We start from the raw sequence: 13,736 nt of genomic DNA, 5'->3' as shown, positions 1-13,736 counted from the left end.
AGGTCAGCAAGTCCAGTGAAGCCTTTTGAAGGAAAAAGTGATCTCGGAATTCAGGCATGGACAGGTATTCCCGCGTTCCAGATTACTGACTGACAGTCCATTTCTTGAGACAGTATTTTCATTGTAATAAATGGAAAGGAAAGATGAAAAAAGAAATCAGGTAAAAATGCTGACATTGAAACCCCCGAGTCTGGAGGCCGCAGCTGCTACAGATTCAGCAGACTCTGCAGGCTCCCATGAATCACATTACACAAGTCTGATTGTGCCTGTTTGGCTCCCACTTATCACCCCTTAGGCAAATTAAGAACCCATCAATGAATAAAATGTACATACAATCACATGTTGATAATGACAAACTTCAATTTTTTTGCCTTGCCCAAACAGTCATCTTACACACAAGTCTGAATGACTGTCGCAGGTCTGGGTCTGCGTTTCTGACCCGGTAACAACCTGTGCCTTAATTTTAGTGCCTTGAACTATGATCAATATTGGGCCTGCGGTCTTTTACAAAAGCACCCTCTCAAAAAGGCTTTGATGATTGTGCAATAAACTCCAATACAACATAACTTGCCTTTACTGAAGCATCACTTTCAGTTTTTGCTTTACTGAACATGTTCCGCTGCAAATCAATACTTTTTAAAAATTCTGCAGCTTTATCTTTTTTTTTTTCTTTGCTTCTAACTTGCCATATTTTGTTTGTTTAGTTTCCTCACATCCAGTTCCTTTAAGACCTTACCGGTACATCCGAGTCCTTTAAGAATATTGCAAAGTCTAAACAATGCAAACATTCAGAAATGAGTGAAAGGGATGTCAAGGGTTCATTTTGCAAAATGATACAAAAATAATGTGCAAATGAAGTATTTATTCCGCAAACAATCTCTGAACTCATCGCCGTGGTGGGTCTCGTCTAAAATAACCTAGATGTGAACGAGGTTAGGGTTGCAAGCATGCAAGAATTTTGACATCAAAAGCTTTGCAAAGCAAAGTACCACAACATCTCAATATATCAGGAGTGAGAGACAGAGAAAGTGAAGGAAAGCAGGGCAGGTGTGATACCACAGGGGCTGATATTAATCTGTTTAAAAAAAAAAAAATCGCATTTTCATATTTTTATAAATATCTTCTTAAACCAGATTAACATCACCCTTATTTTTATTATGTAACATTTAAAATCTAGATTATTTTTTTTAAAAGCCTACTTAATCATTGTGAAAAAACAAAAATGCAGGTTGAAAAGAAAGTTTCCCTCATTTTTCTGACTTTTTTTTTTTTTTTTACAAATGTAAAATAAACGTAAAGAAGGTTTTTCCTGCTTCCTCTGGCAAGTGCTCTCAGCTGCAGCCGTTTCTTTCTTCAGTCTTGTCAGCAATGGGCCACATATGCAAATAATACATTTAAAGACTGAAACTTAACTCTCCTACATAGCAAATGCTCCACTACAAGTGCACAGTGTAATGAGAATCCACATCAAATGAATAAACTATCGATAGCTACATGCCACTGTTTCTGTTTCAAGTTGATGACTTCTGAACAGTTGGCTGTGGTTAGAGCCCTATTCTGACACACAGTGTGGTTTTGGCAGCATTTACAGATCCTGTACTCAGTAGGTATTCTGTGTTATGTACGGATTAGGAATTCGTATAGAAGTGGGGCAGTATAACTAATACTATTAAAGCCTACAATACCAGCAGTGAGAAAACCAGAGGGCCCCGCTACACTTTTCACAGTTGTTAACAGACTCACTTTTATCTTCTTATAGGTTAGGCGCCCCTTCAGACCTGCCTCCTCAGCTCTGCATTGTTAGGAGAGTTGTACAGGCCTTTCAGCCAATCAGACAGCTTGGTTTGCCTAAGTAATGTTATAATGGCACAGTATACCACTGGTAAATGCATTATGTTTTGGAACATTACAGTATGTATGATAGTTAATATTATACATGGTAAATGTCCCATTGGGAAATTGAGGTGTATCTTGTTACCATTGAAAATACAGTTCCCCATTGCTTTTCATTCATAGTTTAATGATTCCTATTATAATATTTGTAAAAGGGTCTACAGACTCTTAATGAGCATTAAAGCACTCCATATACATCACCCAGCACTGTACCTTCATGAGAACTAAAAGATCCCATTCTCAGCTCTCTGCATCTTGTCAAGCACTAATACTCTCATTACACTGTCTCCCTGTGCTGTTACCCTGTGCAGCAGTTATCAGCAGCTTCAGCACACAGACGACTACAGCTTCACGTCACACAGCTGCTTGTTTTTCAGATTCTGTACAAACCACAGAGTCGGCGCAGCTCTTGGTCTCGGGCTGGTGTGAAGATGAGAGCTGTAAGCTCCCAATCTGTAGTGACAAGATCTAAGCAGAGGGGACTTACAGAACCTCAGAATTGAACGGCGAAGTATAAAATTCTGCTGTGTTGGCTGGTGCTATTTAAAGTTATTTGCTTATTAACTATTATTTTATTATTTTTCTTTAAAGAAAAAAATGCTTACTTTCATGTTTTATTCACCCTTGTATGTTAAATTGATGTCTGCACTCGCTGTTCCCCTAGTACATTAAAGCCTCTTTCACACTGGCATGCTGTATCCGGGTTGTGACCTGGTGTCACGCGGGTGGGCTACGTGATTTCACACTGGTTTTTGTAGAAGCAGGGTCGACCTGGGTGACAGAAGCAAGTAAATGCACGCACGCAATGTCCAAGAAGCAGCTTCCATCCAAGCTTCTCTGGATTGACTCGTCGGCCCAAATGTTCATCCCTGCTGCAATCTGGCTCATGGGGTGTCTCAATCAACAAAAATATTGCTCAACAGAATAAACAGAAATGTTGCTTGCGGAAGTGAAACCTTCACACAGGCTTGGCTGTTTGTTGCTTTGTCGGCTTATGAACAGCCATCATGCATTTTGTCTCGCTCAACCCAGGTCAAAGTATGTCGACCCACATCCTGAGGTGGGTCGCTGCCGACTCAGGGTACGTGGTATTGTGACCCGGGTAGCCAGAACCCAGGTTTGTACCCGGGTAGGAGTGTTAGTGTGAAAGGGGCTTGTACCTTCATTTTTTCCTCCAAACAACATACCTGCCTCTATACTTACCACCAGTCCTGACCCCAGCCTCACCCCCCATTTCCACCAACAGGGGCAGTCGCCTGGAGTTCTGCAGCCAACTGCGCTCCACTAAGGGAGGATACCTTTCTGGCTACCACTGCTCCCCCCATTATACAAAGGGGATGGGCTCTCCACAGCTCAGACCTACTGCTCAGGCCATCTTAATGTCAGCAGGGAGGGGACATTTATAAAATCACCTTTTCTCCAAAATGTTTAAAATGTGCATTATCAAAGAGGTACTCATCCAATAGGAGTGGGTCAAAGAAACCAATGTGAGGGTCCCCCTTAGCTTTATGAGCATAATAACTAGGCTCATATTTGACTTCAGAATGGTTTGGGGGCCACTAGACCTCAGTTTTGCCATTATTTCAAAAATGTTTGATTCAACTGACCTTATAGTAACCCTATCCTGCCCATACATGGCAGAAAAGGGGGTTTGTACCTCTATTTTATTTACAGTGTTGTCCAGTAACACAATTGGAATTAAAAAACCCAAAATATTTCAGTTAAAGAAATAGCACAGCAGCACACTAACACTTCTTACAAGAATGCCTTCGAATTAATTGACTTGTGTGCTTGTTTGTATGGAAACGTGATGTAGCACCCCCCCCCCTGCTGGCAGGTGCAGTACATCACACTTTCAGGTTCATCTACAGTGCTGGTAAACAATGGAGTCCGAAGTGTGTATTGTAGGGCGGAAATGCCAGTGGGACAGTTTTATTAGAATTCACAGGGTTAGGCCACTGGCCTTTTAAGAAAGAAAAAACTGATTTCATTGGTTTTACGTTTGGCCTAAATAACCTGGTGTGTATCTTACATGTTGAAAGCATCCTACAGTACAGGCATGTCTGCAAATGCAATACAGCTTTTGATCCCGCCCCGGCCCTGTACAGACAAGGCTCTGCTGTGTGACGGACAGGGCATAGAGAAGTAGGGATACAGAATTGGGTATTACAACAGCTTCATAAACTTAGCACTGCTCTGGAAATCCTAGGTTTCAATCACACAAAAACAGAAGACATCCCAGAAGAGATATGCAATGCAAGAGTATCGAAACCCAGGCCTTTAGGCAGAGTGAAGCCTGGCTGGGGTCCGAACCCAGAGCTCAGAGATAACTACTAAGTTCCTTGCACTCTGCACACAGCTTTCTCAAGCTTTTCATAAACACAAATTTTTAAAAAAGTGTTTTTTTTTCTTTTTCTAACTTTCAGAGCTCTCCCCCTTTCACCATATCGTGTGTTTCATCAATGCTGGGCGGTCTGGGAGGAAACAGTGATGTATTAGCGATATATATGGATAGCACTGAAAAGAGCCCTCTGATTTGTCAGCACACCTGTTTGAAATCTTCCTGTTTTCTGTCTCAAAAAGGCCATGCTGAGTGTGATTGGTGGGGTGGGGGGGGGGCTGTGTTTCTGCTGGTGTTATGGGGCGTTCAGCACCCTCTCAGTTGCTGTGTTGGCTCAGGGGGGTAAGCACCGGTCTTGACTTCACTCAGAGGAGGGTTCATCTGTCCTGATAACAATGGAGAGCTGAATGCCCATCTTCTGTCTCACTGTCCTGCTTCTGCACTCACCAGCCAGTAAGTTCCACGCTGTTATTTCTTTACAGCTTTTTAATGAAGTCGGTTATTTATTCTGAGACAGGGAGTCCGGTTCAGTGGTCCAGGGACTGAGTGACTTGGTGGGTAGAACTGCCCATTAGGATGCTTTCCTTTCAAGGCTGTTTTTATTGATTGATTTATTGAGTTTGTTAACTGGGATAGAACTGTAGAGGTATAGATTCTGGAGGCTGGGTTCCACCTGCAAACCTGCCTAAACCCAGCCTAGGTGAGGGGATACTGGTGTTCAGGTGGACACAGTAACTTCTCAATGCAGTAAACGGGATCTAAAATACTGAGTATATATTGTGCAAGTTGAATTTGTTTCACTGTAAAGAAAGTCCCTGTTCAAGCACAGTGTATTTCCAGCTGTGTTGCATTGCAGAAATAACACTTCATGGTGCCTCGGCTGTGTCTGCTGGTGAGCCTGCAACTTCACAAAGATGTAATTTCTAGATTATAGTGTGTTAATCTACCAGAATAGTCAGGCAGTGCTGCTGTTGAACTGAAGAACAAGTTGTACTGCAGCAGTTTAAAATGTTAAAAATTGAATTGTAACATTGAGACCAATTTGTTTAAGCTGAATTGTATCTGATGCCCCTGTAATTGAACTGGTCTATTATTAAGTTGTATTTATTATTATTATTATTATTATTATTATTATTATTATTATTATTATTATTATTATTTACATGGTGAATGATCATATTATTATAAACTTCAGTGTTATACAGTCTTATTATTGACGGTGCTGGCGCACGACCCGTCTACATTATGTTTTATGGTGTTCATTTGTATATCGTTGTATTTAGTTGCATCCCAGTGAGATTTGTCTGATTGGTAACATTTTGAAATCAATCAAAAGCGTGTGATCAGATACAGTACTGGAGCGGAAAAAACAGGGCTCCTCTGCTCATGTTTGCCTATGCCCTGGTTATTCAGTGTGTGTTTGTGATTGATAGATAGATGTTTAATTTTATGACGGACAACGTCAAGTTTAATTGACATGCTGGATGAGATAAAAAAAATATTTTAAAGGATCTTACACATCCATCTAATTACGTAATTCTCTCTTTCAAATCTGGCATGTGTAATGTGCAGTGTAATCTTGTGTGCTTGTATATCAGTGATCTCGGAGTTGCTGGTTTTATTCACCCAGGTGCAGATGTTGGGTTTATTTCTAGCAGAGAGCTGTGTCAGGGTTCTTAATCATCAATGTGGAAGAATAATATTGGAAATGTACAGGAAAATATTTAAATGATTTAACAAAAAAAAACAAAAAACATTATTCTGATGGATCAGTTTATAAAAAATGACAGAGGAAATGTTGGTTAATAGAGTGTAAATATATAAAGATAAAACGTCAGGTAGGCGAGGTTGTGTAAAGAGATATTTCTGCTGGTATTAAGGTTTGATTTCTCTCAAATCAGCAATATGAGGGAAGATGAAATAATCTTTACTTCATTGATTCTATTTCTTTTTTAAAATCACATTATAGTATTTTTAAAATGTCCCCAAATATCAATATGAATATTTTCCAATACACTGTTATTTTTCCAGCCATAGTTTTGTTTTCAGTATTTAAAATATGGTAAGAATCTAATGTTACTGCTGATAACTTTCTGCATCGTTGTTTGTTTCTACACACAGCAGCTCCTTTCTACCTGAACAATATGCGTGTTACAACAACAGTATATGAGCAGGGAAGTGTTTAGTATAAGTTACTGCTTAATCAAAACTAATAATAATAATAACAACAATAACAATAATAATAATAATAATAATAATAATAATAATAATAATAATAATAATAATAATAATAATAATAATAATAGCAGATAAATATACCTGTCTGTCTCTCATAATGTAAATGCAGTTTTACAGATCCACAACAGATTTCATCTATAAATGACTGAATAAGGTTGACTTCACAAATACACAACTTCACATAATTAAAATATAAATAAATAAATAAATAAATTAATAAATAAATTAATAAAAACCCTCGTTGAAAATCGCTTGCACATCCAGGTGTCTATTAATCGAGCTGGAAGAATGCATTCTATTTTAATCGTAACTGCACGATTTTGTATTTGTAATATGTGAAGTTTATTAAAAAAAATATATATAAAAAAAAATGTTCTAATAGATATTTGGTTTAAGAGTGCTGGGCATGGGGAACGGGGAGGGTTCCGGGGCGGACCCAGGGGAGCCATGGGTCGAAGCAGGCCCTCCTGGATCCAGGACCCCAGTGACCCCATGATGGAATCCATGGGGGCGCTTACCTGCAACTACAGCTAAAATCATTGTAAATAAATGCCTGGGTGGCGTTGCAGTGTCACATCTTGAGTACCTCTCCATCTGTCACGTGACAACTTGACACCCACATCCTCTTTCACAGTTATGAAAAACCATTATCTTGTAAAGGGCATCTCTACAGTGAATAAAGCTAAAAATACTAGAATCAGGAATCAAGAACTAATGTATTACCTGATAGTGCTTTACAACTAGCAACAGGTATGTATGCACTGCAAAGGTAATAGGGAGTGACTCCTTTAACTTTACTGTCTGTATACTTGCTATTCAGAGTACAGGCGGGTGAATGTCTCTGATTCCTGTTCTGGCCGAGTGGAGCTGCATCATGAAGGAGTCTGGGGGACGGTCTGCGATCGCTATTGGGATCTGCAAGATGCCACAGTTCTCTGTCAGCAACTCAATTGTGGATATGCTGTAGCCGTCCTTGGACAGGCCCATTTTGGGCAAGGCAGTGGTCAGATCTGGGCTGATAAATTTAACTGTGAGGGCAGCGAGGCTGACTTATTTAAGTGCCCCGCCTCTGAATACGGACGAGGTGACTGCACTCATGAGAATGATGCTGGTGTTATTTGTACTGGTGAGTAGTAATCACTTCATGAGAGATGCTGAAAAGGTCTATTGATTTATATTCAGATGGAACCCCCCTCGTGTGACCATGACGTGAGCCTTTTTAGATCTTACTTCACAATAAGAAAAATCCTTTTTGATGTCTAATTTCTAGTTCCAGTCCGCTATTCTCACATCTGAATATCATAACACTTCAATCACACTGACTAACTCTCTGTATTGAAATGTAGGCCTTCCATTTTCCTGAATGAACTTGCATTATAACTTCCATTGCCAAGTGAACAATTTTAACCATTTAGTTTTTGTACATACTGTACCATATATAGCAGTCTCTCTGTTTTGTGGTTCATGCACTCTACTCGCTCTCCTTTGCTCCCAGCACAGGCAGGTCGAGTCCGGTTGGCAGCGGGACCGAGTCGCTGTGAAGGCCGGGTGGAAGTTTACTACAACAGGACCTGGGGGAGAGTTCTCCACGACTCCTGGGGCCTCACAGAGGCTTCCGTGGTGTGCAGAGAGCTGGACTGTGGCTCTGCAATGGAAGTCTCTAACTCCTCTTGATACGGGACAGGGCACAGTGATGTGTGTCTGACAGGCATTCGCTGCACCGGGGACGAGTCCCATCTGATAAACTGCAGCCTTCCACAGCAAGTCAGCTGCAATACCAGTAACAGTGCGGCTGTGCTGTGCTCCAGTGAGTGCATTTCAAAAACATGATCTCATAAATAAAATATCCCCATATGTATTGGGGTGTCCTCCTATAATACAAGGACACTTCTCATTTATGTTTCAGCTTTTATAATAAGCCCTTTTATAGCTAGACTACTTAAAACCTCTCACAAGAACTTCTTTCGAAACAAGACTGAATGCTGAAAGGGGTTGATCTTAATGCTTCTGATTCATTATTGATCACTGATTCTGTCCCTGTAGATCACGTGGTATTCAGTCAGTCTGATGACACACTATTATTGAATTGATTATTGGTCACTGACTCTGATTCTTTCCCCCTAGATCACACGGCCCTCAGGCTGGTTGGGGGAGGAGGTGCCTGCGCTGGGAGGGTGGAGGTTTATCACAACAGCTCCTGGGGGACGGTCTGCGATGACTCCTGGGACCTGGCAGATGCTGAGGTGGTGTGTAAGCAGCTGCAGTGTGGGACGGCACTCAACGCCTCAGTGTCAGCCTCCTTCGGCCAGGGGACCGGACCCATCTGGTTGGACGAGCTGCGCTGTCAGGGGAACGAATCGACTCTGTGGGGGTGTGACTCAGGAGGGTGGGGGCAACACAACTGCAGACACAAGGAGGACGCGGGAGTCGTGTGTTCAGGTACAGGACTGCAATAACTCACCATGCCTAACCAGTGGAAACTGAGCCATCTCTATATTAGCCATTAATATAATAATTGTGGAAACCAAGGCAATATCAATTACTACATACAACTTATTTAAACTGAGAGGAGGAGCTCAGTAAGCAGGGCAGATTACTGGTGATCCTGTAATACATGAAGATTTCAAACCATTTATACCACCTCTCCAATTTCTAGTCGATTGTATTAAAACGTTTTATATAAAAAGCTTTTTAATATTGCCTTGCAGAAGTATTGTAATCAGGATAGTTCTGAGTGTCATTCATTGCAGTGCAGTTTTCTTTCATGATTGTATGTTGTTTTGACATCAAGGATTTTGAGTTCAAGGATCTTAGACTGGCTGAAGGCTGCTCTGGACCAATAGAGGTTCTCTACAATGGCACCTGGCGTAGTGTCTGCGGCAACAGAATGACACAGATTACAGCTTCAGTGATATGTCAGCAGCTGAACTGTGGACAAAGTGCTGCCATTAGAAATGCAAAATCCAGTTCTGATTACAAATGGCTTGATGGAGTGAACTGCCGAAGACACGACTCTACACTGGCAGTGTCCATCCTTACCCTGGGGTCAGACAAATTGCTTTAACAATGAGGTGGCTGCGATTGAGTGCACAGGTAAAGATCTCCCTCTGTTGTTCCTCTACTGGTCACCTGCTGGCTCAGCAGTTAAAGACCACAGGTTTGAATCCTCCTCCTGCGATAACAAGGACACGCTGCCCCTAGCAAGTTACACAACATGGTAGCTGTGTTACTGGAGGTACTGTCCTTTCTAAGCAGGGATGTGTTAAAGTACAGAAAAGCAGGGCCTCTTTAGAATAGAGAGGAGATGAAGAGATCCCAATAGAAATATGCCCAGGCCTTATGGACATCCCTAAAGCAATATCTTCACAATACTTTGCATTCACCATTTCTTGTTTCAGCTCAAAACAAAAGAGACACAAAGCAGGAGCATGCTTGAGCAGAGTGTGAATGCAATGTACATTTTTTTTCAAACACTGAATTCACTTAATTGTTTGTTTTCAACAGTGAAAGAGAAGCCGCCTGTCACCAGCATACCCAAGTCATGTTCTGAAGACCTCACTCAAGAGCACTGCACAGGTTATTTTTTATTTAATAACGTCTAAAATATAATGCATACAATTGCAAAAGCATGACCTTACAGTGATATGTATTGACATTTTATACAATATTATCAACGTTTGGCCTTTAAATTTTTGCTGTAAACTAATTTTAATGAGCAGTTCTTATAGTTTCCAATAATAGAGTCTATTTAAATTAATAATTCAACACTGAATTGTGATTGCCTCTGATCTCTGAGACTGGTTACCTAGATTTTTTTCCAGAATGGGTTATCAAGCCTCTCTCTACTACTCACACAGCAGCTTCTGGGCTGAACTGATTCAGTAAGCCCTGCTGTTTTATTCCAGAGCCAGCAGAGCTGAGGCTAGCTGGAAGCTCAAGTCCCTGGGGGACAGTCTGCGATGACTCCTGGGACCTGAAGGACGCCCAGGTGGTCTGCAGACAACTAGGCTGTGGGTCAGCAGAGAGCACGGGGGGGGGGGTGAGGCTACGTTTGGACAAGGGAACGGCACCATCTGGCTGGACGAGGTGAACTGCAGGGGCAGCGAGATGCACCTGTGGGACTGCCGGCACTCTCCACTGAGACACAATGACTGCGACCACAAAGAGGACGCATGGGTTACCTGTGCAGGTGAGAGAGGGGGTTATCTGACCAGGGGAGATGCTCTGTTGTGTTTCGCAGGGAGTGCTTGCTTACATTGGAAATATTAAGTCATTTCATTTTGTTTTACAGGTGTTCCAACTACTATCAGCTCTCCAATGAAAACAGGTAAAAGCAGCACCTTTTAAACTTCACAGACACTACTCTCTTATACACATAAACACAAAAGCACAGCTCTAGGGGGAAATGTTTCTTATTGTGTAGCTTTCTGAATTTGGGAGTTATGTGGATAAAAGAAGGGAGCCATCAGTTAGGGCTTTCCTATGTAAGCAATGTGAATACAGCTTTTTTGCTTTATTTACAGTACAGTACCCAACTGTTTACAGAAGTGTCTGTCCGTCCTCCTCTCCAACAGAAGCCTCTCCATCCAGGCTGCAGCCACAGAGAGACATGACCATCCCATTGATAGCCTGCATCGTGCTGGGAGCTCTGCTCTTTGTGGTGTTGGTCCTGTTAGCCGGGCAGCTGCAGCAAAACAGGATGCTGAGGAGAGGTAGGGAACAAATCCCTTTAAAGAGACGCGAGCTCAGGAAGGTGACACACTCAGGTCCTAGTGCTCTGTTCTAGGATTGTATTCAGTAATGCCCTACACCGGCATTTAAAATCTGCAGTGCTTTCCAGACAACACAAATGCACTACCCAGATCCTTTATAGCAGCGATCATTGTTCTGTGCATCTCAGATGACAATTTATAAATCATTTTCGTTTATTCATGATCTGGTTAGAGAAAAAGCTTTTATTGACCCACATGTGCGATACCAGCCTGCTGCAGTAGGGGCAGCAGAGGACACAATCTTGACAAGTTCTGTCATTAATTAAAGAGCTGTTAAAATGGCAGTTTTAAATAAAGAAAAGAAATGGTGTTCTTGCACTGTGGGTCACTGAAGGCTGTGCTGTTCAGTACAGTGTGTGCAGAGCTGTGTCACTGTGAATGAGAGCCTGTTTCCTCCCATAGGGATTGCTGAGGAGGAGCTTGACCCCTTCCATGAAGCCGTTTACGAGGAGATTGAGTACAAACTGGCCAGACAGGGAACCTATGATGCGCCCAGGAGAGGTGAGTAAGAGGGGAGAGGGAGTGGAGAAAGAGAGAGCCAACACACACATCACACTGCCACACAATCCACAAACATGACTCAAAGCAGCAGACTTGTAAACCTCTCATCACAGGAAACACTACAAAGAGTGCGAGACAGACTGGAACAGAGCAGCACACAGTATTTAATATGTAGTTACTTAGGGTGTAGATCACAAAACCACTGTTTAATTTCCTATCCTGAATTCAGTAATCCAAACATTGAACAACAGCTACAATAGTAGTCAGTGTGCAACAAGTAGCAGGTAGTGAACTTGCAGAGTGAAAGCAGGCAGCACTAACCCTGTCTCCTGTTCCAGGGAGTTTCCTTTCTGATGAGCTGCCCTCTGACTACGATGATGTGGAGGACAGTGAGGGGAACCCCATCCCAGGTAAGGGGGGCTGTGTTACAAACCTATGAAGAAACAATTTTCTCACCTGTATCACCGATTCTGTTCTCTGTCTGGTTTAGGTGAAGCAGTGCTCTCTCTGGTCTGTAACACTAATGCTGTTCTCTGTCTCTTTTAGGTGAATCGATGCCTTCTCTGGAAGGAGAGACCCCAGGGCACTATGACGATGCCGTCCCTATGAACAGTAACCCAGAAGATTTATCAGGTGAGTTCTTGCAGACAAGCCCTGTAGAGAAGCCCTGCACCAAACCCAGTCTTTGAGAAAGTAAATGTATTCAATCAGGTTCTTAATTTAGCTCACGTTTGTCAAACCCTCAGTAACTGCATATTGTTTGTGCAGGTAAGTCCCAGGACTGTGCAACATCCCCCGCCATGCCCGTTGAGCAGTAGAGTGGGTTTGATTCTAGGGTGCCAAGTAGTTTTTCTGCATTTGATGGGTCAGTCTTAATGTTATGTAAACAGTTTTATTTAGCACTCTGAACCCTGTAACTCTGTTAGTGGACAATAGGAGGGAGTTAATATGCTGAGGGTGAAAGCAGGTCAAACTCCAGAGCTAACCTTGATTCCTGTTCCTAGGGAGTTTCCATTCTGACAAACTTCCCTCTGGCTACTATGATGTGGAGGACAGTGAGGGGAATCCCATCCAAGGTAAGGGGGACTGGAGTCTACAGTGGGGAGGGATTGGGAGGGCCCCTCAGATATCCTGCCACGCTTCAGCAAAGCACACCCTACTGCCCCAGGAGCAGCACGCTGTCGGGGAGCCTGTAACTGCCCCACTCCCACCTCTTCCAGCAGGTGTCACTACCAGGCAATGGTGTTTGAGAAGTTCTGAATCTCTCAGAAACCACCCATGGCACTCTAATCACACCCATTGCTTAAACCAATCCCTGACCCCAGATCTGTGTGAACCCTCCCACTGCGTAAACTCAACCAATCCCTGATAGTGTGTGTCTCTCTTTGGCAGGTTTTCCCCTCACTCCCCCTGGAGAGGAGAGTGCCCGGGCCGCACTGCCCCCTGAAGAAGGACCCGCTGCACCTGACAGGACTGACTACGATGATGTTGGGGAGGAGTCTCCAGTTGAGGGTGGGGCGCTGTGAGGCTGGCAGTGTGTCTGGAGGAGAATAGAGGGGCAGCTGGAGCCCCCTAGAGTTCTAGAGCTGTAAGAGCGCCATTAACTGTAAACCTGCCAGACAGTTTCACTGCAGTTCCAGCCTTCCTCTGGGATTTCACTGTGAAACTCCATTGGCTGAATATTTAGCAGGCTTCTCATAAAAGTGCTTCATTTATGCTGCAAAATTGCATCTTGTAGCAAACAAGCATCAAATTAGCAAACCGTCTCGAATGATCAAAGATCACTATTATATATATATTTTAAAAATCCACTACCAAAGTAACAAACAGTTCAGAAATGTAACTAATAGCCATTGGGTGGGTTTTGGTGAAACACGTTGTTATAACAATGGTTTTTCTGTAACCCCCTCCCCCCCCCCTCACAATTATGAAGGTAGATACAGATTTCCAAATGTATCCAACAATTTTGTAAGGTTAGAATGTGTAAAGGA

At 42.6% G+C, this 13,736-nt stretch overlaps 1 protein-coding gene and 1 long non-coding RNA gene across 2 annotated transcripts in view; one reads left to right on the top strand and one right to left on the bottom strand.

Annotated features, from left to right (window-relative positions):
• LOC117434147 (scavenger receptor cysteine-rich type 1 protein M130-like) overlaps positions 1-6,978 on the bottom strand; it is a 33,748-nt gene extending 26,770 nt beyond the window's left edge. Inside the window, exon 1 of the mRNA XM_059010644.1 lies at positions 6,909-6,978. Within this exon, the coding sequence (XP_058866627.1) occupies positions 6,909-6,978 (70 nt within the window). The remainder of the gene's footprint in view (positions 1-6,908) is intronic.
• Positions 6,979-7,417: 439 nt separating this feature from the next.
• LOC131709049 (uncharacterized) lies at positions 7,418-8,703 on the top strand. The gene is made up of 3 exons (XR_009311349.1): positions 7,418-7,598; positions 7,968-8,279; positions 8,597-8,703. It is a non-coding gene; the product is annotated as an uncharacterized LOC131709049 (long non-coding RNA).
• Positions 8,704-13,736: the final 5,033 nt, after the last annotated feature.

Source organism: Acipenser ruthenus, chromosome 41, assembly GCF_902713425.1.
Source record: "Acipenser ruthenus chromosome 41, fAciRut3.2 maternal haplotype, whole genome shotgun sequence".
NCBI lineage: Eukaryota > Metazoa > Chordata > Actinopteri > Acipenseriformes > Acipenseridae > Acipenser > Acipenser ruthenus.
Note: the sequence above shows the minus strand (reverse complement) of the source record. Positions and strands in the feature narration are given on the sequence as shown.